Source organism: Calypte anna, chromosome 5A (assembly GCF_003957555.1).
Source record: "Calypte anna isolate BGI_N300 chromosome 5A, bCalAnn1_v1.p, whole genome shotgun sequence".
NCBI classification, from domain to species: domain Eukaryota; kingdom Metazoa; phylum Chordata; class Aves; order Apodiformes; family Trochilidae; genus Calypte; species Calypte anna.
Genome location: NC_044251.1, coordinates 26,458,429 through 26,485,732, shown reverse-complemented (window position 1 = coordinate 26,485,732; position 27,304 = coordinate 26,458,429). Strand labels below are relative to the sequence as shown.

Below are 27,304 nucleotides of genomic sequence, written 5' to 3'. Positions count from 1 at the left end.
CATCGGTCTTTTTTCCCCTCAGTAGCCACCAGGCCCCGCCGCCATTTGAGGGGGCAGGCGGAGGAACTACATCTCCCAGCATGCTCGGTGCGCCGCCGCCATCTTGCCCCGTCGCTCGGTGGGGCAGTCCGGTCACAGAGTGGTGTCGGTAAGCGGTGACATGGCCCTCTTCCCGGCTTTTGCCGGGGCCGCCGAGCCCGGAGAGCCCCCAGCCGGCAGCAGCGACGGCTCCAGGAAAGGTAAAGTCCTGAGGGAACCCTCCTTCCCCCAGCAGCCTTCTGTGGCCTGGCCCTCGGGAATTCCTTCCGCTTCCACTCGCCTGTACGCGGAGCCTTCTGCGCCGTGCGGGGCCTGCTCCGCCCGCCCTGCAGCGGGATGGGAACGCCCGGCCCGCCCGTGCGTGGCGCGGTGCGGACTGCAACCGCTCCGCCCCTCCGCGACTCCAATGGTGTGGGCGGTGCCGCCGCTGGTTCCGGCGGACTGGCTGGGACCAGGGCCTATAGAGGCTCGGGAGCGCGGCTCGCCGGTCGGGCCAGCTGGGTTGCGGGGCTCGGGCTCCGCACGGAGTGCGTGGTGCGCAGGGCATGGCGCTGCGGGGTTGAGGGAGGCTGACATGCTTAGCAGAGGTTACCTTCCCTCAGGTAGCGTTGGGGAGAACCGCAACAGGAGCATTCCCATAAAAATGGTGATGGCTTCTCTTTGGCGGGTCCCCAGGTGTGTGCAGATTTGCTTCCAGCTACCTGCTGGGAGGTGCTGGAGAAACGCTCATCTTCGAAAAATGGGTGTATTTTAGCTTTGTGAGTGGAAAAGGTTTGCTTTATGCAGAAAACGAGGGGGTGGTGGTTTTTTTTCCCATTACCCTTGGATAACTTACTCTTGGATGTTAAATTTCCTAGCTTATTGACCTAAAATTTCATTTTAAAGGGTATATTTTTGCCTTGAAGGTAATGAGTGGTGTGATTCGGTTCATCATTTTGACTGTCATGGGTGCTGTCTAGCAAAGTTACACATTCAGTAAAAAGTTACACCTTCACTCTTACAAGCCTTCCTAAGCTATATAGAAATATAAGTGCTACTGGATAGTTGTCAAGCCTAAGTAGTTTTTGTCAGACGATAAGCTGCAAACTTATCAGTAGCCATAACAAATGCAGCAATGCTAATAATTAACCCCATTCACAGGAGCAAGTATTATGCGCAGCATTATTTACAGTCTGAACTATTCTGTAGGCCAGGTGGTGTCTATAGGAAATCTGAAAGCAGATATTCAGGATTCTGAGAGACAACAAAAGACTGCATTGTCTCTGTTAACATGCATTGTTGATTTTTAATTTTTGTTTCTTTGGAAGGTATAAAAAGAATGCCACTGGATTGCTTCTACTGTTGTACTCGTGAATGTGGATGGTACAGTGAAGCAATAACAAGTACATGCATAATATCTTTTATTTTCTACATTCTTTAAGAACATGAATCTGATCTGTGAGAATGGTAAACATTTTGAATGTCTGACAAAAAATAGCAAAAAAAAAAGAAAGGGTAAAGTTCTAAAGTTGGGAATGCATTTTGGTGTTTGAAATGTTTGTATTCAGCTAACTGATTCACTTGCATGTTGTGTAATGGAAAGAACTGGTTGGTGCTTTCCAGGATATTAGGCCAGTTTGACTGAATTGTTCAGAAAATGCTGTAGTGAATTCTAAAAGTTTCCCTGGTGTATCCACAGAGGCATATGGACTGTGCTACGGGGGTTGGTTCTTGCAGTATGATTCTGCAGTGTTCTAAAAAATGTAATTTGATCTTACCTGCTTTGGTAGAACCAAACCAAAGAGACAGTCATGGGTTAATGTTTATGACTCCATTTCTCAAGGTAAATTTTCCTTGAAGGTCCTGAAACAACAGTTTAAAATATAAAAAATAAACCTTACTCTGCTTGTGCTCACTGCTGTAATCTTCATGTACTAAGTGATTTCACACCTGTGAGTAACTGATGCTTTCCTTAGAAGTTAATTTCAAATAATTAGTGGTAATAAAAAATATTTTGCTATATTTAAGGCATATTTCCTAGGGAAATGGATCTTATTCATGCTTGCTGTCTGACAGCCTACCTAATATTGCTTGATTCCTCATCAGGCATTTTAACACTTTCAGTTATGTGCAGGAAGAAATGACAGAAGTAGGGGAGGTCTGTGAAAAAATCTACATTTGCTTAGAAAAGATAAATCTAGATAAATTGCCACAGCTGAGGAAGAGTCTGTAATGTGAATTGAACTGTTAAAAGGATAGACGGGCTTGGAAATGAGCATATCTACATTGGCCAACTGATAAACATCTTTGGAGATCACAGTCTGACATGATACAGATTGCCTGTTGCCCAGAGAATAATTAAAGGATGTGGCAAAATCCTATAGAAGAGTCTAGAGAAGCTTAATAATACCTACAGCTGTGGCAGTGGTGGGAAGTGTAAAGGATAGAGGATACAACTCAGAAATCGAGCCTTCATCCTTTTGTGAGCTACAGGATTAATTTGCTAGGAGGCCCGTGAAACTTGTGCCAGCTCACTATTTAGGGTTGTGCTTGCAGTTTTTATGCAGTGAAGTGCAAAGATAACAGCTTTCTACTCCTCTGCCTGTTCAGGTGCAGCCTCTTTTTTAAGGTGTTATGTGCCTCTGGGAAATTAATGATTGGTCAGCCCCATGTTTTATTGTGTCTTGTAAAACAACTGGAGTGTAACTGTTCTCTTTGTTTATTTTCTTATTTGTTCATTTTTTCAATGTGATCAATAATGTGATTTTAAAAATAAATTTATTAAATGCTTTCTATTTTTCAGTTTTTAATACTGAAGCTCTTACTGCTGAAGGATCTTAATCTCCATGTGGAATTTATTTCATTGGAGAGCCACAAGGCTCAAGGTTATAAAATTTAACACAACTGTAGTTGAATGCAAACATTTTTTTCCTAGTTTGTGCAGGTCTGTATCTAAAATGTGTTCACTGATGAATGATATAGAACATGCATTATCTGCATTAATCTTTGGGGCACCTGATATTATGCTCTTGAAATCAATGAAAAGCCTGTTTTGATGGAAACATCTTTTTAAAAAACATTAGATCAAGATTTTAAACATTTCAGAGTTCTTTTTCTAATGGCCTCAATATTGTAAGTCTTGAATTCTGAATTTTGTCATCAACAACTCTGTGTGACAGAATACCATTTACTTACCTTCATTCTGCCTTTGAGCTTAATTTTTAAGAAAACTAACCCAGTGATTTATTAAGTGTCATGAGTATTACTACTGACATATTTGAAGTGCTTTTTGAACCGTAATTCTTAATTCAAATCAATACAGAATGACTGTACAATAAATTTATTTCTACCAAAAATAATAGTAAATGATTTATTGCACATTACAAGGGGAAGCAACAAATTACTGAAAAGAGAAACTTAAAAGGCTCCAGAGTGTATTTCTTCATGCCTGAAATGTTTTACTGGAGATCTGGCCAAGGACAAATTAGATAAGTTTTCTATATCAATGGAACAGATATAATAATTTGAAGATGTGTTTGGCTATTAAATTACAGCTTTATGCTATGATGTGATACGTCTTTATACTGGAGACTTGGGAGTAAGTTTGTTTTGTTTAGTGCATCTGGATAATACATCACAAATCGAAACAAAGATTTTTTTTTAAGGGTATTAAATTTATCTTTTAATTCTGTAAATAAATAAAAGACTTTATGGACAAATTAGTTGCATTTACTGAAATCTGGAGTACTCTGGGCACTTGAGCTTACTCTGAATCTGTGTATGTTTAAGGAAGGGTGCCTAGTGGAAAAACATTGTAGGGCTGCAGTTTGGTTCTGCATTCCTTTACAACCCATCTGCATTACCAAAATGAGCAGAATTATAAGGAAGGCAGTACTTTTAAAAATTAAAAACACGTGTGATAAATATACCTCAAAAATATCAGGTATAAAACAGTACTCAGTATACTGCATGATATCAAATTAACTCAAATTTGATTGTGCATTTATCAGGCATGAATTTATTTAACTTCTTTGTGTTTTAAATATGTAATGATTGCAAAAATATCCATGAGTAACATGTAACTTAATGGACAATATAAAAACAATTTTTCTGTGGAGTAATTCTGATTTTTAGGTTAGTTCTTAATACATCTCTTACAGGTCAAAAATAAGAAATTAACTCATTGTTGCATAACACTTTGCTCCCCAGCAAGGGGAATAATTATTTTGCTAGGCAAATGAAATGTTGTTTTAAAATTATCCAGCATAAATCTTTCTCCTTTAAGCTCACCAAAGGTTTTGGAAAAATGCTTTGTGGTAGATTAGCAGTTTTAGAATCACAGACATCTTACTTAAAAAGAAGGTTTCTTTACCAGGGTGGATTATTTTAAATTAAGTATTAAGTGTTTATTTTGTTTTAAATAGACAAGAAAGGATCACAGTTTTAAGGTTTCAGTTTTTGTTCTGATTTTACATGAATACATCTTACATATTTTCCTGAAAGCACTGCAAGGGAGGTTAACATTGGGTTGATTTGTGACTGTGATCGCCAGGATGAAGGTCACAATAATATGCCAATGTATTATATGTATTATACAGCTGGATTTCTGTTTTTCAGTCTGCACACAGTTTTTTTTGTGAGTTGGGAAATGGTGCCTGGCAGTGTTTTGCAGTGTATTGGTTGGGGCACTCGTGGGAAGTGTTTCTGGTCCTGACAGGGCCATGAACTGTGGGTTCTCCTCTGCACAGAGGTTCAGGACAAGCCAGGGAAGGTGCCTGCCCCACCACAGGACCTTTGATAGTAGGGCCAGTCTCTTGAGCAGTGTGGACTGGAGATTTGCTTCCTTGTGTCTACTTCTTGATCAGTTTAACTTAGGATAACTCTTTTGCAGCCTGCTCCATTTTAAATCCTTTTGTGGACAAGAGTTCAGGGAAGGAAGAATTTTGGTATGAAGAGCTATTTCTGAAAGAAATATGTAAGAAGAAGGGGGAGACTTATGGCTTGGCAGACAGTAAGTTCATGCTTTTTAAGGATTAGATGTCAGCCTAGTCAAAAGCACAAAGACAAGAGTGTGACAGCAAGAACACAAAGGCAAGAATGGTTTTAAAGGCAGGGAGACCAAATTTGTCCCTTTTGTTGTTATCTCCTATGGTCTGGCGTTGGAGAGGCTGATGTCAAATTGGGTGCTTATGTGAAGCAACATTTGCTGTTTAATATGTTAGAGAATTTTGCACACTTAATAGAATTCTAGAAATGAAATACCTATGAACATTGTTATAGTAATTTTAATATCAGTAAAATTATGTCAGAACATCCCCCCTCCACATCCTGTCATATCTGCTCTTATCGCAAAACTGAAATGGCTGAGGTCTAGATGCAGAATACTTAATGCTGACTAATATATCAAAATTAGCATGAACTAGCCTTTTTTCACACTGTTTTAAATGTCTAATGATTTCAGTGGTTAGAGAACTGAAAATCCAGGGACATGTTTTGACCTTGTATAAAACACTTGAGTATTCTTATCAGTAGTGGGTGTCCTGTCAATAAAATCACTTTTAAAATACTTTCTTTATACTGAGTACAAGTATAAAGGGTATGTATAAAGTACATTTTTGTAAGTTTACGTAAGTTTTATTGCATTCATTAACCATACCTGTCAAGTAATTGTGCCCTTACATAATTTTTTAAATTTTAGTTTTTAAAGTCAAATATGTAAATATCTATTATATATTGTACATAATAATATTAGAATATGAGTATCTAAGTTTTTATATAATTATGCACGTATAACATTAATACAGAATATATGCATAGAAAATCAGAAAATTTCCATGGTAAAAACTTAATATTGGGCAAATATATATATGTATTTTAAGTATATAGCAATGTGTTAAAATTATCTGTTTTCAGTACAGACTTCACGATATTATTTATTATTGGGATTTTTAAAGCTTTGATTGGTGTCAGGGGCAGATTTCTTTTCCTAAATATTTTGCCTTATTAAAACCTAGTGTTGTGCTAAATAGAAATTTTATGGATTGCCTTCTGATGTGCTCAGTTGTTCCACATGGCTTAGTGTCATTTGCTGTGAAGTTATCTCTCAACTGACCAGGTTAAGTCCCAACTTCAAAAAGCACAGCAAGACAATTCCTGTTAATCTTGGACTTTTCTTTCCCTGCAGACTTGGACTGGCTGAGTAACCCCAGCTTCTCTACAGAGGATGCACTATTACTGCATCAGCGCACTACAGAAGTTACGAATCTCATCCCTGAGAAATCACCACTAATAAGGTATAATACACTTAATATCTTTTAAAATAGCCTCTCTCTTATGTCCTGCTTATCTTTATGTGAGACCAAAAGCAGGAGGTTTTAAGCCTTTTATTCATTCCACTCTTCAGTATTTAAAAAGACCTGAATTGAGTCATATATAAAACTATGAATAATGTTTCCATGCCCTTTAACTTAAAATAATGAGACATTATACTTATGCAATTACATTCCCATTTTCTTTTCCTCAGAGCCTCATTTAAGTAATTTTTATATCAAAATGGAAAGAGAATGGAGTGATGATGATTCTTCATTAGCCTTGACTGTCCCAAGTGCCCCTTGAAATAGTGTAAAGATTAAACATCATCTTTTTGATTTCTCTGTGAAACAGTTCAATCAGCCATTTCAGTTGAGTTTTTTCCTTTTAAAAAATTAGTTGAAGATATGGGTTAATGAAATATTACATGTATGAAGTTGTGTGGCTCTGTAGAACATGCTGATCACTGAAGTGAGTGATTAAATTACTTTGCAAAAATGATCTTAAGCTGCCACTCTAGCTGAAGAACTAATTTTAATACGGTCACTAGAACAGTTGCTAAATAATAATTAGTGAAATCTAATTGTAGTTACCAAGTTAAAAAATGTAGTAATTTTTGATTTGACACAACCTCCTGTGTTTATGATGACTGTGGGTGATCATGATGGAGAATGCCTGTATAGTAACAATCACAGCAGAATATGTATTTTTATATACATATTCTTATATTTACATGGATTGTGTGATGGAAATTCAATAACTGTTCTGCTTATTTCATTATTTTAATGTCTTAAAACTAAGGACTTTACAAATTACTATTACGATAGACTGACAGAAAAGCCCACCATATTTCATTAATTTTTGAAAGAGAATTTGTCAAAAAATAGTGTACTGAGATATGTTTCATCTTTTTGCCTATTCATAGGGTACATTCTCGGTTCACTTAAAACTAATTAGTCCAAGAAGCTTGGTGGTTTTGGAGTATTTGGTTTGGTTTTTTGGTTAGGGGAAGTGTGTTTTAAAGGTCTGCTAATGGTTTTCCCATATCTGCTTTTGTGTCAGTGCACTTAAATAAATTTTGTAAGATTATTTGCTGAGGTGCCTTGCTTCTGAAATGCTGCATTTTGTTTTACTGACATACTAGGAATACTGAGACTTATAATTTCTTTCTTTCTGAGAGATTCCAGAAAAACTGTTTAAGAGTTTTACTTAACAGTTAGAGTAGGTGTCCATTATTTAAGTTGACTATTAGGTCTGGGAGCATGTGGAATATGGACAATCATGTACACCTGTTCTGTCAAAACTATCTGTTCTTTGTGTTCTCTCCAAGTCAGTTGCCTCTTCCAGGTAGTGGTTGGTATTACATTATTCAGTAGTAATTAAAAAATGGTCTTGGAGAGGTGAGATTTTAATTTCTAATCTGGAAGTGATTTTGGAAGTATTGTATATAAAACATAATGAATTAAGGGAAAAAAGTGTAGACTTTCTTGTTTTCCTGGTATCCCTGACTTCTCATCCTCTTACTGTGACCTAAGTTGTTTTAACAAAGTTTGGGAATTATATTGGTTCAATCATCTTTTTCTAATTTGGTGATGATAAAAAGTGGGTATTTTTACAGATCACACATTAAAATACCTTCAACAAATAAAACTTCAAGACTGGTTGCCAGTAATTCCAGAATCTGAAAAAAAAAGTTAGTTGTTATTTAATGCAAATTTATTTAATTTTCATGTTTTGTGTTGCTGCTAACTCTCTTCTCCAAAAATACCAGGAGAGCAAAGGTAAAGGGTAAAATGATAATGAACTTTTTTATGGAGATATTTCTTCATAGTGTTAATACTTAGATACATGGATGCATGGAGCTATATATATATACTTGTTTCCAAGCAGGACTACTTCAAGATCAGAGTTGTCGGGGGAAAGTGATACAGATGAGAGTCTGAAATCGTCAAGTAAAAAAAGGAAAAAGAAAAAGAAAAAGCATCACCACTATAAAAGACAAAAAAGAAAACCAAAGGGGACTCCAGTAGCAGTGAATCAGATGTGGACACTAATCATATCAAGGACAAAACCACAAGAAGTGGCAGAAATAATGAAAAGGAAGTTGCAACAAAGTATGTATTTATTAATACTATGCAAGTTGTGCATTCGTTGTGTTCTGGTACTTCTCTCTTCAACTTTATGAATTAAATTCATTGGTGGGTTATTTTTTTAAGCTGTATGTGACTACACCTGCATTGAAAGAAATGTAAATAAATAGAAATGGAAACATTTACTTTAGAATAGAAACATTCTAGTCAGATTTTTTCAGATATGATTACTGTGTGAAGTACTGTTTGCAGAACAAAGCATGGAATGAAGGTTAATGAAATGTATTTTTAAAGACATACAGAGGCTTATGTAACTTTTTTGAAACCATCTTGTTTCCATTCATGGCTTTTGATTTACTGAGAGAGTTTGGAGAGGGATTGCATTAAATGTTATTCTTAATTAGTCAGTCTTAACATGCAGCTGTGTTTACCTTGTATATAATATCCTCCTCACAGAGTTAACATTGCTTTTTTTCATATTAAGACAAAGTTTGTTGTATGATTCAGTTCAGGCATTTATATGGTACATTTAGATGAGATTTGAGCAATTGAAACAGTTTTGGGTTTTTTTAGTTCAAGAGCTATGAAGTACTATGTAATTAGTTGAGGTGTCATTTTTATATAGAACAACAAAATAGGTATTTAGTGACTAGCATGATCTTAGAGCAGTAAAAAAGGTTCACTGAAAACACTTGAGTATTCAGGTTTGGCAAACCTAGCTGTGATTTTCTCAGTCTCTCAGGTTTTGATCATTTCATTCAAAGTATCCCAATCTACCTGCCTGTGTAAATCATCTTTCCCTGTTTCTCATCATGTTTGCTAGTTTGAGCAGCCTTTTTTCCTCACTTTGATTCCCTAGTTCCCTAGTTTTTCTTCAGCATCAGCAGCTCTGGCTCTAATTCACAGCACTGCAGCAGCTCCGGGGCACACAGTGAGGGTCCTGGTGACACTGAGGAATTGTTGTTACAGCTGGGTTTAATCCAGGCAGTCTTTGACTTTACCCCAATTTACTTTGTTTCCCAAGGCACATTTACCAGGAGCATAGGCTTGTGGTCCTTGGTCATACAGCAAGGACTATTAAGATTTCCCTGTGGAAGAATAGCAGTGATACTGGAGAAGTTGTCCTGTGGCCTGTTTCCACCTCTCACCAGCTCCTATGTGAAGACTCTGTTGTTGGCTTGCAGTGGTGAAGGATTACGTAGCACATTAAAAATCACTGGGGTGCTAAAACCATTCTGCTCTGCCCAGTCTCTCTTTTCTCTGCTGGAAAGGTTTCTGTGTTGGGTGGAGGAGATTTAGGGGCTGAACCTGGTTCATCAGCTGTTTGCTAGACTGGACCAACCATCCAGAGCTTTGCCCAAATGAAGTTCTTTCAGGGCAGCTATTTTTATTTATTTATTTATTTATTTATTAAATTGTTGATATTGAAAGAACATTGAGTTTTCAGGAAACTGTTTTTGAAACCTGAACCACCTAAATTGCTCTAAATGCAATAGGTCTTGTGAAATCTTAGCAAGCTTCTCAAGTCTATAAAACTCATTTACTAAGTTCAGGTTGGAAGTTCAGTTTGGAGGCAGATGTCAGTTTCCGGTTAAGTTCATTTCTATGACTGTGATGCATAAAACACTTTGCACACTTATTTTATCAAATTCATGGGTATAATTGCAGCTAATCAATATAATTCTCTTTACAGAGTATCCTATTTTAGAAAGATGCTACAATTAAGAAAGACAAAAGTAAATTTTAAAAGTAGTAATATATGGCTTTGAGTTTATAGTTTGCCAAGCAATCAACTGGTTAAATCTGGTTATTACCTTTCATAATCCTAAATCCAATTTTTCGAAGAGCAGGGAATGTTTGTGTTTTGTTTTGATGGTCCTAGTACTGTTTTTCTAGTTTCTTTCACAGTGTGTGATAGACTTGGCAATAATGGATCATGTAGCATGATTTTGAATAAATTAAATTATTATCAACTACAGAAATGCAATGTTTCCTGGGTTTTGTAAATGCTGGATGTATTAATTACTGTTTAGAATACTTTTTCTTCTTTTCTTCAGTCTAGATAAGAAGACTTCAAATCTTACGAGTAATCGCTTTGTTTGGCTTGATGATCTCCAACCTTTCACAACAGAAACCTTCAGAATAGACAAGAAACCAGACCCTGCAAACTGGGCCTACAAATCCCTCTATCGAGGGGACATAGCGAGGTACAGTATCTAGCTTTTTGATTGGTATTCAAGCTACCACAGAGTCACAGTCTTGGTATGGCTGTGAAATTGGGCAGAAATACTTTAAAAGGCAAAATTTGCCATGAAATAATCTGCTGCCATCTTGAGGTGGCAGCATGGGGCAGGTGCAAAACATGATTCTGAAGTCAATAATTCTGGGTTCTATTGTAGAACATCTTTGGGCGAGTGTCCTTTTTGATGTCTGTTGTTCTATTTCTGTGTCTGAAAGGGAAAGGAAGGTACTGGTTATTTCATACTAGATTTGTCAAGAGTTTTCTTTGCTTGAGTAGTTTGAAAACAACAAAATACCTTGAAAACAACAAAAAAAAGGTATGTATGGTTTCTTAGGAAGCAGAATTTATGTTAATTCACAGACATTATACCAGAGGGGATCTGTCTTTTGCATTGCTGTGTTTCAAATTACCATAGATGAAATTTCATATTCAGAATACTTAGTGGGTTATGGTGCTATGATGCTACTATTATACGATGGTACTTCAGAACATTGCCCTGTGTTAATGGAGAGGCCCTTTCTAAAGGAGCTTACACTGGGCTCCACTGTACACATTGTATGTGTACACTTATGTCTTGATGTTCTGAAGGATAATTGCATATGATATATAAAAAGTGATTATTTGTGGAGGAGAGAGGATTTATGCATTTTCTTTTTGTAGTGTCTGTACTTTTGCATTAAAATTACCAGGTTATAATCCATTCCAGTGTTCTGCCACCTTTAGATTGTCAGCTGTGGTTTGAAATGAAAAGTGTTAATTTAGCATTGTGTGTGACTATGACTGCCACTAAAATGACATTCTAGGTAATATTTTAAGATGGCATTTTCCTTTTGTAATCCAGAGGATTATTGTAGCCTTTATGAACCTGGTCTCTCTTTCCAAGCATGTATCATTTTATATTGGCATATAAAATGAATAGAGGCTCAGGAATACAGGGAGATATTACAGGCTGAATGACTGGTGTCTGATTTTTCAGTTTAAAATAATTTAATGTGAACAGCTTTAAATAATGTAGCATGTCATTCTCTCTCCAGGTTTGCCTACATGGCTTAAAATGATAGGAGGAAAAAAAAAATTCTGCTGTGTATGATAGGTATTCTTAAACTCAAAGGAAGCTTAGTATGAGAGTGAAAGTTATGATGACATTGAAAAAATATATAAATTGAAGTCTTAAATAAAAGGAAAGTTACCATGTTCTTACACTTTTGAAATTCTATGCATACATTATTTGGGTCAATTTGAAGTACTTGTTCCACAGTTTCTTTCAAAAAGGAAGTATCTTTTCTAATATATGATTTGGGAGATGTTTAATTATATTTTTCCTTCAAAGATATAAAAGGAGAGGAGAATCCTGTCTTGGCATAAATACAAAGAAACAGTGTATAATCTGGGAGAGCTCTGCATCCAAAAAGAAAAATTTGCAGAGGCAACCTGAGCGCTACTTCACAAAGAGCAACGTGAAGGTGCTGAACACAGATGGGATTCTTGTTGTCAGTAAAAGTTCACCATCTTGCCCAACTGCTTTTATACCAGTTTTCCAAAAGGAAACTGATGATTTTTCCAACACAACAGAGGTAAATCCTCTTGGAATTTATGACCCATCAACTACAGTGTGGCTAGAAGGAAAAGGATGCAAGAGTGCTGACTATGAACTTGCAGATGTGCAGCAAACAGCTCAAGAGCCTGGGATAAATATTAACTCCATTCTAATGACAAAAGTGGAAGAACATAACAAGAAGGTCAGAGAAAACCCAAGAGATATTAATGCTTGGATGGAATTTGTTTCTTTTCAGGTATGTGTTCTAACAGGCTTATAACAAGTAATAAATACATTAATAAATATTGTCATTTCATTTGTTTAGAACTGTATATTTTCTTTTGGTGAAGAATGAGCTGGTTTTTTCATCTTCACAAATGTCAGCATTCTTCTAAAGATTCTAGTGATGATTCTTCCTGAGGCTGTAATGATATTTTTTTGTTTGTTTAAAGGATGAATTAATGAGAGGACCTAGCCCTTATGCCAGTAAGGAAGAGCATGAAGTAAGAAGAAAATCACTGAAGTTAATCTTAGAAAAGAAACTGGCTATTTTAGAGAGGGCAATTGAAAGCAATCCAAGTAATGTTGATCTGAAACTTGCTAGACTGAAGCTTTGTGCAGAATTCTGGGAACCACCAGCTTTGATCAAAGAATGGCAGAAGCTTATTTTCTTACATCCCAATAATCCAGAAATGTGGAAGAAATACCTTCTGTTCTGTCAAAGTCAGTTCACAACCTTTTCTGTTTCAAAAATCAATAGTCTCTATGGAAAATGTTTGACTACACTGGCAGCTGTCCAGGATGGCAGCATGGTATCACATCCTCTACTGCCTGGCACAGAAGAAGCCATGCTAGGTATGTTTCTTTCTGTTTCATGCTATAGTCAGAATGGCCTTCACAGGAGTTGAGTACATTCTCTATAGGAAAAGACTTCACTTTATATTACTGGAGGTTTTTATTCTCTTCCAAGTGCCTAAGCTGAGAATTAAAACAGATATTTCAACCAAATACGGACATGGCAGATGCTTTTCTTTCCCAGGAGAGTTGTGATGTAATATCCAGTAAAGTCTTAATGCTGAGGCAGTTTACAGTACAAATGTCAAGGCTGGAGAATTGCAGCCAACAGTCAAGATGTGTTTTTATCTTTGAAAAATGTTTAGCTAGGAAAAAAGTTTGCTTGTCAAAAGTTTTAATTACTTCAACTGGAAAAGAGAAGGGACATGCAAAGTCTGATGTAAAATTTTCTTGAGCACCCAACTTCATAGATGAACAAATCCGAACTTTAATACGATGCAGTATTTACCACTTATAATTCATTATATAATTATCCCTAGAAGAAAAATTAATGAGATGGTTAGGATGCTGGAATGGATCCTAATGGATCCTTCCCTAATGGATCAGGGAAGAGACAAGTCTATGCTCAGTGCTGGCATGGGCTTTAAATTTATTTCGAGATTAACCTATCCCATTTCAGTTTTGCTTCTCTACCTCAGTGGGTCATTGTGGTTATTAATCTATGAATATACTGAGGAGGGGACTATGTCAGTGTCACCACAGACATGTTTGGGCTTTTTTCCCTATAAGATTTATTTTAAATCTAGAGGAGACTATTAGGAATTGGACCACAGTTTTTCATGTGTGGCATAGCCCACGGAACCTATATTTTTATCCAAGTCCTGTACCTGCTGTTTGAACAATTATGCTATCTGTCATGTAGTATCCAGTCTGGACTGAATTTTGGAAGATTCTGTTATATACATACTTTCTGTTGTTTAAATATCTTCAGAAATCTCAGTCTTTGTTAACAAAATAGACTTAGCTGGAAAATTGGATGTGTGTATATTCTAGCTGAAATAAAATTTTTGTGTACACACCTCTGATGTAAATCTGAATACATGCAAAAGCAGTAAATAATATGCCACTTCTTCAGTATTTAATAAGATGATAATTAGAGGCAACTGTTGCTAGCTTATGTGTGTATCTAGACACTTTAATAGTTTGATTGTTCAAAACCTTCCAAAACCATTGAATTTAGTAAAGAATCAATAGTTTTTGAAGAATTCTTTTCAGAACTGTCAATGAATTATTTAAGTCTTGACTTGTGAGTTTTGAGGTTTTTTTGCAGGCCAGCTAAAAGTATGGTTTAAAGCAATTTGGTTTTGAACAGCTGTTGTTTTGTTAAAACCTGGTGTAATCTGCAGTGATGGAGTATGTCGGAAATATCCTCAAACTGCCTACTCATAAAGGTGTTTATAATACCTGTTATTTCTCTACCTCTTTCATTTCATACTTTTGTTGCAAATATATGAAGAGAAAAACTGGGGCTTTGCTTCCCTTTTTAAGCTGAGACTTGATGCTCAGTGTGTAGTAGGGAGTAGTTATGGAAATAATTGGTTGAAGAGGATGGGATAAGACTCTTCTGTATTTTCTGAAGGTAATACTTTGAGCAAAAGACCCATCTTCCCTTAACTGAGTTCTTCCTTAAAAGAAAAGAAAATAGGAATGACAGCTGGAAGGAAAATGGTATATTACCAACATATTACCAATATAACAATCTCATGGAAAAATGAGGCAAAAATATTTTTGTTTTCATCACTTACTGTGTGAATTGTAATTGTGCCTGGCATCTTCAAAGATGGCTGACCACTCTGACAGATGTTGGATAAACTAAGTTTGGAAGCATTGCTTATAACTTTTACTCATTAACAAGAAGAGTTCATGTGTGGCATGAATAAAAGTCATTTGCTTGGTGCATTTAAAGTGGGAGTTCTTGAAGTTAATTAAACTACAATGATTCTGGAATGCATTTATGTTGGATTTTGATAGTGTTCCAAAACAATTACACTCTACAGCACTTCATGTATGTCTTTTGTCTGTTTGTGTGCTATAATAAAACACTTTGTGAAAAAATTAATTGGAAATATTAAAATTCTCTCTTCTTTACTTTACAGCTATATTCATTCAGCAATGCCACTTTCTGAGACAGGCTGGGCATTCCGAGAAAGCAGTGTCTTTGTTTCAGGCTCTGATTGACTTCACCTTCTTTAAACCTGACAGTGTAAAAGATCTGCCAACAAGGGGACAGGTAGCAATTTCCATTTAAATGTGTGTATGTCCTTGTGGATTACAGAGAATGCTGTAACAGAAAAGTTGATGAAGTTTTAAGGACATAGGGAAATACTTTGAATCACAACTTACTTCGTGGTTCTTCAAGGTGATGCTTGCATTGAAGAAATGCTTGTGGGTCCTTAGGAACTATATGCCAAATGGCTGCTTATACTGTATATAGTAGAAGTGTGATAACCAGTCATTTCATGTCCTCTTTAGTAAAAAAGATTGGAAAAAATCAGCTGGTTGACCAAAGTCTGTGTCTAGTTAGCACTTAACCCTGCTGCTTTTTCCCAAACTGCTGCTGTTTTGTTACTGTTCATGGAGGTTAACAGAAACTATAATCTCTTTATTTTTCTAGAAAACATTTCTTATGTTATTATTATTATGTTATTATTGTTATTATTTTCAGTAATTTTTTCATGGTTACATTAGGAAGACTTTGATGCTTTAAAGTGTCTTTTATTTGATCCAAGATACTCCGTTCAGCTTATTCTGATAAAGTACTAAATAATTTTTTTCTCTTGATTTGCTCAGGAAAGTGCTGGGCATGCACTCCAATAATAATCCATAAATTAATATTCAGAGGGGCCTATTACCATGGTAGCATCATCCCACTGAAGTATCAGGAGCTGCATCCTTTTTAATGAGTGGTAGAGAGGGCCACCAGTTAGGCAGCTGGACTACCATAGAGGACAAAAATTAAATTTCCTTTTATTACCTCACCTTCCTCCCCTGCAAATGCTACTGAGACTCCATGTTTTTTGTTCTCTATATTAATGCTGTTGCCCACCAGTGAAGCAGTCTTGTAGTTTACGTGTTAGTGTTCTCCTAAGGAGCAAAGTTAAGAGTTCAATTGTAATTATCGTGTGGGATGGAAGGTTAAGTATAGTTATACAGATACAGTTATACAGAGCTTGAGTTCTACTTCAAGTCATTTAAAAAACTACAAGATGATCTGTAGTGTTTAAAAACTCTGAAGAAAGAGGATGGAAAGGAACATCAATTTAAAAGGACAGTGTTTAGGTTGGAAAGTGAAGATCTTGAAAATAGTTAAGTGCCAGATTCATAGCAAATCACCCATCCTGCCCTCTTACAGAAGTGTTATGGCTCAATCTTGATTTGCTTATTTCTGTGCTGTTTTCACTGTTCATTTTTCACTTGGAGCAGAGAATAAATCTGTGAGGAGCAGAATTAGATTTTGCAGTTGCTGTAAGACCTTCATTTTCAGAGATGCTGAGGCTTGATTTTTCTTAGAGTTAATTTTTTGTTAATATTTGTATTCACAGTCACATTTTTATGTCCAAGCCAAGAATTGGTGCGCAGCAGAAACATGTAATAGGAGAAAGAGGATCATTAGAGCTAAGTTCCCTGAAGTTGCTGACCACCCTGAAACATAAGAGATGAGAGGCCTTGTCCTTAGTCTTTTCCTCTCCTCTTGTCCTTAGTCCAGTAGTATTTATGTTTCTTCATGATCTCCTGTGAAAGATGGGCAATTGGGTAAATTTGGTTTCTGAAAGCTTCATCCTAGTGGATTTGGATTCTTGAATCCAAAGAGAATACTCTTGAAGGATCTGTATAAGACATCTAACAAAGTCTTTAGCTACAGAAGTTGCACCCAGAAAAGTGATTGTAGGGTCTGGAAAATATAAGTTGACCCAGGTAGCATCTATACAATAGCAATAAATTTTTTTCTGTATGTTTTGTTTTGGTTCCCCCTGCCCAAAATAACAGGTGGACTTCTTTGAACCATTTTGGGATAGTGGAGAACCACGAATTGGAGAAAAAGGAGCAAGAGGCTGGAAAGCATGGATGCACCAACAAGAAAAGGGAGGCTGGATTGCTCTTAAGCCTGGTATGTTAATGTCAGTACATGTAGTTGTATGTCCACATAGATAAACTATACCACACTCCACAGGGAAAAGCATGTGTTGAGTGTTCTATATATGATACTTTTTATAGAATATTGCCCAGGGAAGTGGTGGAGTTGCCATCCCTGGGGTTATTAAAACAATGGGTAGACGTGGTGCTTCAGGAGATGAATTAGTGGTCATGGTGGTGTAGGACTGAAAGTTGGACTTGATGAACTTGAAAGTCATTTCCAACCATAATCATGATTCAAACATTTTATATCCTCCACTCTGCTGAAAAGACTAAAGATGTTGAGTTTGGTTGAGACCCATGCCCATATAAAATGGAAAGAAGCTACTCCCCTTACAATCCTTTCATTATGTTGGTAGACCAGGTGGAATTACAGTATTAGATGATTGTTGCCTCAAGGATTCCTAGCCTAATTATTCTACTTTTAGAATCAGATTTCAATTTCTTATAGCAAAAAGTATGGTAGAAATAGGAGGAAAACTTGTCCTTGCTCTGTGTAACACAGAAAATTAAGGAATTGCATCTTCATTTAGATGGAGCACTTCTGGGTGAGCAGGGATGCTGAAAATCCCTCCCTGATGCTTAGTCCCCCCATGTCTTCTGGTCTGCAGTGGTTTCCTTCATGTCAAAGATTTTCTCAAGCAGATACATCTTGAAGGGGAGCAGGGGGCTGGCCTGTGTCTGACCAAAGATGAGCTGTGTCTGATTTTTGTGCTCCTGCTGCTGGAAGCAACACTAATGAAGCAAATTTGGTTCTGCTTTTAGTAAACAAAGGAACTGAAAAATGATCCTGTGCTGCACTTGTTCTTGGATTAAGATGGGATTTCCTTTCCCCTGGAAGGGGCTTTGGAAGGGACCTTTAAGATCACCTACTTCCAACGCCCCTGCCATGGTTAGGGACACTTCCCACTAGGTCCAGTTTCTCAGAGCCCTGTCCAGCCTGGCCTTAAAAACATCAGGAATGGGGCTTCAGCCACCTCTCTGGGCAACCTGTTCCAGTGTCTCACCAGGAGAACCTAAGTTGTTCAGAAAGATGACCAACTCTTGGCTGTTGCTTGCAAACTGCTGCTGATAGAAGTGGTTCACAGTCTGTCATTGGTTTCTTTTCTCCTCTGTAAAAAAGTTTGAGTCCTGACACTGATCCAATGGTTAAAAAAGTTTGGAAACCAAAACCCAGAACTGTGACTTGGAAATTTTCAGCTCAGTCTTATGTCTTTTTAACTAATACTGGTTTTGTTTACGTTTTGTTAACAAGAAGCTAAATTGTACTAAAAGTCTGGTCTTGGGATTTGGTGGGTTAATTTTTCTTTAATAACTTTATGGGGAATGTGTATCTTGATTTGGTTTTAGATGATGATGATGATGAAGAGATAGATGAGGATCAAGAAATAAAGGATAAAACTCTCCCTAAGTGGCATATTTGGTTGGATATTGAATGTTCTCGTGAAGCAAGACATTGGTTACCTTGGAGGCCAGACAAAGCCAAAAAGGAAACTGAGGAAGATTGTGAAGATCCAGAAAGACAGGTCACTGGGATATAATAAAAACAAGAGGAGATAAGATCAATTATCCTCTGATTTGAATTAATTAACAATGGATATTTTAGAGGAGTAGTCCTTCTGGTCACTTGGAAAAAAGTATCTTTTTTTTTGTTTTGTTTGGAATTAAAAATTTTCTGCTGAAACTTCTGAAATCCCTGGGACTCATAGTAAACTTTGGAAAGGGCTGTAGGAAAGCATTTTGTCTTTGTTGTTCTGAGATTTCTCCAGTTTTAATGTGGGAATGTCACAGAAATATGTGTTTAAGAAATACATGCGTTAAAGGAACAAAGGGTTTGTTGCTTTCAGATCAGATAGTTGGATTTTTTTTTTTCCCTTCTTGGGAAAATGGATCAAGTCAGAGATTTACTTCCAAATAAAATTTGTTAAATAGCCTAAAGCAATAAACTCTCAGACCTTCATTATGTAAGTTTTCTGTGAAGGTCTCTGGACAAAGAAGTATCTTGATAGCAAATTTACAGTCTGACCGGAAGAACGCATCGCTGGTTTAACTTGTTTGGTTTTAATTTGAATGACATTTTGTTATCATTTAATGGTAATTATAAATCTCTATTAACTAGACAAGATCTTTTAAGTTACACAATATATAGGATTGCTAATTTTACTTGGTTGCATAAATTAATAATGTTTGGTTTTAATTTGCTTCATTTTTAGGTATTGTTTGATGATCTTGGACCATCTTTAATCCGGCTTTCTAATCCAGATCTTCAGCGTCAACTATTGTACTCATTTTTGCAGTTCCTGGGAGTTCCTTGTACAACTAAACTCTTTCCTTCCAACCTCTATATTGCCATGGATGAAAATAACATCTTTGACAGTATGCTTTCTGATGAAAAGCCACTGGCTTCTGTTGATTTTCCACTCTCTGGATTCAACAGTATTGGTCATATGGACACGATGCTACGAGCGAGGCATCATATAGGCCATTATAAGGAAGGAGAAGAGTTCATACAGAATGTTTTTCATGTTCTGTTCCAGCTGTTTTCAGGAAAGGAAAAATCTGACCTGTCCATTTGCTGGTTACAGTATGAAATATCTAAGGTAATAAGAAATCTACACTTTTGTGATTTGTGGCTTTCATGTATATTAAACCTTCTGTTGAATAAATGTAAACATTCACGAAAACTAAGTCTTGTAAGACTAAGTATTCCAATCAGGAGAATTGCTACTTGCTATACAAGTTACTTTGTAGTGTTACTGAAGGAAATAACACCTTTATCACTTGAATATATATTTTTATATAAAGAAAGATGTCCTACTTGGTGTCCACAGAAGGATAAGAGTCCAGATTTTCTTCCTAATGCTTCAGAAAGTTTAGTACTCTTTTTCTTTATGGAGATACATTTACCCAAATACTACCTGACCAGGAGCAATCCTGTAACCATCCTATGCAATCTCCACATTTGTCTATTATCATATTCCCCACCATGAAATGCTTCTTGGAGATTTAATTGTGTTCATCTGGTCAGACGTGATAAATTACTTTGCTTTTATCAACCTTTACAGGTTAGCAGCTTTCTATTTGAACAGTTGGTCTTTTAGAAGAGTGGAATTTTATATTTCTTAATGGCAGTGGCAGGTGTAAGAATGACAAGACTGTGTAATTTGTCTTTGTTGGAAGAAGCTGACAACAAGCAGTTGTGACAACTTACAGTATTCAGTAGCAACAGATCTTGCTGGTGGTTAAATATGGAACAATGTGAAAACAAACACCCTAATGAAATTAAGAAATGTTATGAGGTTTGAGTTGGTTTTTTTCCCTTTTCTTTCCCATCCCCTTCAACATTTTATCTGTTTATTCTCACTGCAGATAGTTCAGTATCTCCAAACAAAAAACAAGAGGAAGCTAAAAACACAAGGGAGGAAGAGTAAAAAGCTGGCCAAGAATCTCCTTAAAGCACCTGACAACCGAAACGACCTTTCTCTCTGGAAACTCTATGCCTACCTGGAATGGCTGCTTGGTAACATCGAAGATGCCAGGAAGGTGTTTGACACAGCACTTTGCACAGCAGGGACAGGAGGGCTGAAGAGCCCCCAGCTCTGCAGCCTCAGTCTGCTTTATGCTCAGCTGGAAGTGGAACTCCTAGAAAGTCTAGAAGGAGCTGTTATGTCACGTGCTGTTCATATATTGACCAAATTGACTGAAAGTGGAACATACGTGCCCTATAGTGGACAAGTGTTACCTGTGAATGTCTTGAAAGCTCGTAAAACATACGAGCATGCACTGGAGGATTATTTAAGTAAAACACTGGTTTCTGTTGAGGATAGGGTCAGTGATGCTGATCAGCTGGTTAGCCTGGTTGGCTGTTATGCACTGTTCCAGTATTTGACTGTTGGGATTGATGCTGCAGTATTAATATATGCACAGACCTCTGAGAAACTTGAAGCTTCTGGTCCACAGAGATGTGAAAATACCAGAGAAAAGCTTGGCATTCAGAATTTTGCCACTGCTCTTGAAACTGTCACACTGATGCATACAAATTTACTCAGATTCCACATGAAAATTAGTGTTTATCCTTTGAATCCTCTGCGTGAAGCACTAACGGAGGCTCTGAACCGGTATCCTAGCAACCAGACTCTTTGGAGGTCATATATCCACATCCAAAGGAAGTCTCACAGCGCCAGCAAAGCACGAAGATTTTTTGATGGTGTCACAAGGTCTACTAACTCTTTAGAGCCATGGCTGTATGCAATCCGAGCAGAGCAGATGAGAAAAAAACTCACTGAGAGTGTCCAGAGGTAATAGCTTGCATCTCCTCATGATTATGCTTTTTTTTTTTTTTTTACTTAACAGAGTAACAGAGATCACTTAACAGAGGAGAAAAATTTTGCACATGAAGCTGTAGCTAGGGAAGGCAAATTTTTCAAGACTGAACAGTGAGTCAGAGGCAGAATCTTAAGTAGAATTAAAGATCTAGGTGATGGTCTCACATGTGTCCTACAGAACCAGATTGTGTGTTGCTTTGTGTTTGATTACTCACTTCTGACATCGAGGTGGTAAATGTCTTTAAGTTATCTGTAAATAACTGAGAACCTCCTTAGTGTCCTGGGTGGACCCTGTGAGCTTAGAAACTGCTGCACTTTAATACTACAGCAGTAGGGAGAATAATACAGAGCTGTGCTGCAAATTCTGCCTGAGCTGCCTGCCCTACTTTACTCCTGAATCACAGCACACGGTTGTGGCAGATCTGTTTCCATAGTGAGTACTTGGGAGTCTTGGGGGCTGTTGCTAGGTAGAAGAGGTTGGAAGTTTCCTGAATTTGCAGAGTGAACCGGGCTGATTTTTATGCTCTCAGGAAAGAAGGACAGGGTAGGAGATGTTGGTAACAGAGCTGTGTGCTCATTCTTAAAGCTTAATCTCTTAACTGTTGTCTGCCTGTTGTTTGGAGCTGTGCCTATCCACTGCTACCTTCGTATCACTAAGGACATTGACAGCTTGGATCTTTGTTTCTGCACATAGCAACAGAGTTTTCTAGGAAAATGTTAACTGGAAGCTTTACATAGCTGTAAGTTTACAGTAGTCACACTTGATGGAATTACAGAACAATCAGTATATTTTAAAATGATGGTGTGCCCACTGCCTTGATTGTCACAGTCTGCCACAGGCATGCATCCGTGACAGGGATGTTCCTGAGCTGTCTGTGTGTCATCCTAAATTGTAATAAGAATTCTGCATTCCTCATTTACATTCTGCAAATGTAAATGAGGGATGTAGCTTGATTTACTGTTAATTACAGACTGAGACAGTGGTAAGTTTTCATTATTTTTACTGGAAACTAATGTAAAACTTCCACAATGGTGATTTTGCTTCATAACGTTTACTTCCTTTCCAGATTTTTCTCTGGTAGTGTAGCCTTTTGGTAGGTTCTAGCTGTACAGGGACAAGTTGGATGTTGTAAGGGCAGAGCTGAACTATTGCAACAGAGAGATAAATGGCCTGTCAGTTATTCATAAAGCTAATGCTTCATGATGTGACAAACCAAGAAAATGTATGTGTAACTGTTTCCTATTCTGTTTTGTATTTCTGCTTGTTTAAGTGCTTGGAATTAATTTGAAGAAAGGAATGTGAAGGCTAGAACAGTAGGATATGTAAATCAGTGTGGGATACAATGTTTCAAATGTCTCTCTGCATGCAGAGTAGATTCCATAATTTTTCCTCAAGGCAGAGGTTAAGGTGAGAGGAAATGTGACCTCAGAGGCCCTTGAAAAAAGAAGCAAGTTAGGAGTGAGTCTTAAAGGGTGAGTGACCAGTCTGGAGAGTGAAGTGAATGCATGCAGACAGAAATGATGTTGCCATGTGTGCTCCAGGTGTTTCTTCAAGCTCAAGCATCAAAACCAAGCTGGTCTGTATCAGCTGTAAATGGATACCAGTGCTTCAGTGAAAAATATGTATCTGCTTTTGTGTTATTCCTGGAACTTAGGGGATTTGAATCTCTGCATGAAAAAGAAAATTGTTATTGTAATCATGGTTGATCCAGAGGATCTAGGCCTTGATCCAAGGACAGCATATTGTCTTACAAAGGTACCAGGAGTAAATATGAACAGTCTTGCTTGGTGGCAGCAGCAGCAGGCTTGCTGACCTGGACTTCAATTTGATTTGAGCTGCTGTGCCAATCTTGCAATGATAAGTGGTCTTGAATAGACACCAAGATGAGTGTTTTTAAGATCGTTTGATAGTGAGTTAATGTACTCAAAGGGAAATGATCTCCTCTAGTTTGTCAGAGTTAATTTTCAACATGCTAAAAGAATTTTCATAAAAGTACATCATCTGTATGCTTTTAACTGATTTTCCCATTTATAAATATGTAGACTGGAGCAGAAAGCACTAAAAATCTGGTTTATACAATTCAGAGTTTGTAGCATGAAAGGCAAATACCTGGCTACATACAGTGCCTCGTGAACAGAGGCAGTAGATTGCTCTTAACTCTCTCTTACCTGGATGTGGTCAGTTAGCTTGATTTTAAGGGAGTGTGGTTTCTTTTTTCTTCTGTGTTTCAGGGCAGATGTTGGTGAAATACATTCCACTATTCCTGAAACTGGGTTAGCAAATCGGATTGTAGCTCTATTTGAACATGCAGTTCAGACTGAAAATGGTACCAATTGTCCACTGCTGTGGAGAATGTATTTGAACTTTCTGGTAAGAAGAGAGTATCAGTTTTATTATTCCTTTTACCATATTTGTCATTTATCATGAACAGTACTACAGTACTATTAAAAAGGAATACAAAATACTCCCATACCTATATATGATTTGCAGGCAGATATACATTTGAATTCTAATGCTCCTTATTGCTGTAAATATTAGGGAAAAGGTAATTCACATGGATTAGGAGCGATGGTTTCTGACAGTGTAGTTCTAATATAGATGCAGGCAACTTATTGAGGCTGCCCTGTTACAGGGAAAAAAAAATTCATAAGAAATGAATAGATAGATTCCACCCAGTTTTACTCACAGTAAAAGGTAAGTGGGCAGGGGAGCAAAATCTGAGAGGAAGAAAATTGTAGGGAATTTTTTTGTTATTGTTATGTAAGTAAAATGAGCAAAGTATTTATGTTATAGTCCTACTTTAGGTATCTGTAAGGAAATTATAGGGACTTTGATCTGTCAGTCAAATTTAGATCCTGATTTTGTATAACTTCACTGAATGGCTGCAGTTGAGAGGGGCCTCTGGAGTTCATCTTTTCATCTCCATTATTGAAGCAGGGCCACCTAAACACAGTTGTCCATGACAATGTCCAGACAGCTTTCCAGTATATCTAAGGGTGGAGTCTCCATAGCTCTCTGGACACACCATGCTAAGTCCTTAGTCACCCTCACAGTAAAAAAGCATTTCTTAATGTTCAGACAGAACCTCCTGCGTTTCAGTTTGTGTCCACTGCCTCTTGTCTTGCCACGGGGCACCACTGAAAAGAGCTTGGCTCCCTCTTCTTTGCACCCTCCCTTCAAGTATTTGTACAGACAGGTAATATTTCCCCCTCAGCCTTCTCTTCTCTAGGCTCAACAGTCCCTGCTCTGTCAGCCTCTCCTCACAGAAGAGATGCTCTGGTCCCTGACTTTAACTGGAACACTTTCTCTGCTGGGCTTTGTTCTATTACTTGCCTTATGAGTAAAGCCCTGAAGCTCCTTAAGGACATTTCTGATTATATTGAAATGTCACCTATGTAAGATATCCAATTGCATAGCTACCACAATATATAATAATCAGTATTCCTCAGCAGAGCAGCACTTTGCTTTTCAACAGTAATTTTTCTGTCTAGAAATAATTGTTTTATTATGTCACCTATTAATGCATTATGAACATTTTTCTTCTCACACAGGTTTCACTTGGAAAAACAGAAAAAAGTAAAGGATTGTTTTATAAAGCCCTTCAAAACTGCCCTTGGGCAAAGGTAAGCATGGAAATTACAAATCTGTTATCATACTCTTAATTTTGAAATTCTGTATTTTAAAAAAAGAAAGGTTAGAATTCTGTGCTTGTTTTAATGTGTTACATGCAAATGAAAGGAGAGATTTCTGAAGGAGAAATACTGCAAGATCTTATGCAAATAGAGATGCATCAGAAACAGACATAGTGGGCAGTGCTGTTTTGCACTTCAGAACAGAAAGGTGTTGCATTGCATGAAGCAAGACAATAATAAATTCCTCTGTGACCTAGAAGTGATCATGTCTTTCAGATCATGTTTTTTTCACGAGCATGGTAGTAGCAGAAATACATAAAGAAATAAAAGTGTATTTACTTAGTGGTATAAGAAATCAGTCAGGAGCACCTGCAGCTCTTCAGGTAATGTCTGTCTGCCCTGCAAGTGCTTCTTGACCTATCTCTTATCTTTTTGAATAAAATTATTTAGTAAGAGTTGGAAAAGACTATTATGGTAGGAATTGTTTGTATTGTTTTAAAGAAGTGCATGGTATGTCTTACACTCTTGCTAGGGAGTTGTGTATCTACATAGATCTTTGTTGCATTTCTTGCTCTGGCAGAAAGGCAGCACAGAAACTGTTCTCACTGTGTCCCCAGGTGCTGTATATGGATGCAGTAGAATACTTCCCTGAGCAGCTGCAAGAGACACTCGATCTAATGACTGAAAAAGAATTGAGAGTGCGGGTACCTATGGAAGAGCTGGAGCTGCTATTGGAGGTTTAGAAGATGATGGGTACAGAAAGTAAACAAGCTAGTTCCAAAACTTAGGAGTTTTGTCGGTCATTCTTGAAACAGGAACTCTATTGGGACTTGAGTACTATTTACTTAAGTGGGATACTTGTTTGGGTTGGTTTGTTTGGGTTTATTTTTTGAGGGTGTTTTGTTTGTTTGTTTTTTAGCTTTTATATAAATCATTGTCAAAGTGGAATTCTGCTGGTTTCAGGTGTCCTGGAATCAAGTGCTGCATTTTACCCACACAAACGCATCTGTTTCCATCAAGTATTTCTGGCTTCCACAGGGTGACCTCTTACAAATATCCTCCTGTTGAATATTGCCCACATTTCTTATTCTATTGTTTGAATTTACATTCCCTGGAGTTCAGTAGAGATTCAGTACATGCCAACTATGGTTTGGTGAACAGCACAGGAAATAAACATCTGCCAGATGGATGCTCTACTGTTCTGCAGTTGGCAGACTTCAGTAATTTCCTTCAGCTTGGTATGCACGCCTGTGTATATATAACTACCAATTCAAACAGCTGTACATAAACTGTTAGTAAAAGCTAAATCTTTGCTTAAACGGGCACCTAATTTGGACTTGTATTTGTATGTTTTGACAGATGACCAATTAAATATAAATATTTTTGAAAAATATACCTAAATATTTGAAAATTCAAAAGAAAATTGAATTATTTTTTATTTCCTGATCTAACAGAACTGTGAACATATTAAAAATGAAATTGTAGCTGTAGTGCATCTCAAGCAGGTAATTTTAAAACAAGTTTTTGTAATTGATTACTCTTTTGACCTAAATATAAGCAATCATCATAAGAAAAGGTCTGTTCTGCATTTAATCCTCACCAAAGAAGAGGCAGAGTAGTGAAAATGTAGCTTTTAAATTAGTAATTTGTTTTCCAAGAGTCTTCAGGCAAGCTCCTAGAGAATATGAAGTATGGGAATGATTAAAAATTACAATTATGTTAAATATTTATTTTGTAAGACAGAATATGCTGAAATATGTGAAAGGACTGTTTAGCATCCCTCACTTCAGACTCAAGTACTCAGAAAATGGATCTTCATTTTGAAGAGGCTACCTGCAGCCACAGAATATCCAAAACTCTTTCAGAAGTTTTTCAGGAGAAAACTAACAACTGTCACAGCACTAAAACCATCAGGACTGTCCAGCTGGGGAGATCTGATTACATGAAACAACTGTGGCTGGACAAAGCCACATACAACCTATGGCTTGGTTTTGTCTGTAGCAACACAGTGCAGATATAACACATTTTAGTTCAGGCTGGAGTTCATTTATTCCTTTCTAAAATAACTAAGTATTTCCAAGAATATGCAGAATTTTAGATGTTATTGCAGCACTTATGGTCCTTATAATACTGCTGGGTTTGCAAGTGATGCTGGTTTTGC

At 37.1% G+C, this 27,304-nt stretch overlaps 1 protein-coding gene across 1 annotated transcript; it reads left to right on the top strand.

Annotated features, from left to right (window-relative positions):
• Window positions 1-25,928, top strand: NRDE2 (NRDE-2, necessary for RNA interference, domain containing). Its single transcript, XM_030452566.1, is given in 15 exon segments — window positions 1-239; window positions 6,203-6,311; window positions 8,218-8,320; window positions 8,323-8,441; window positions 10,475-10,624; window positions 11,990-12,452; window positions 12,649-13,051; window positions 15,148-15,281; window positions 17,039-17,159; window positions 18,536-18,711; window positions 19,399-19,785; window positions 20,555-21,483; window positions 23,743-23,881; window positions 25,063-25,134; window positions 25,761-25,928. Coding segments are annotated over 15 exon segments (3,510 nt in total). The 5' UTR covers window positions 1-160; the 3' UTR covers window positions 25,887-25,928.
• Window positions 25,929-27,304: the final 1,376 nt, after the last annotated feature.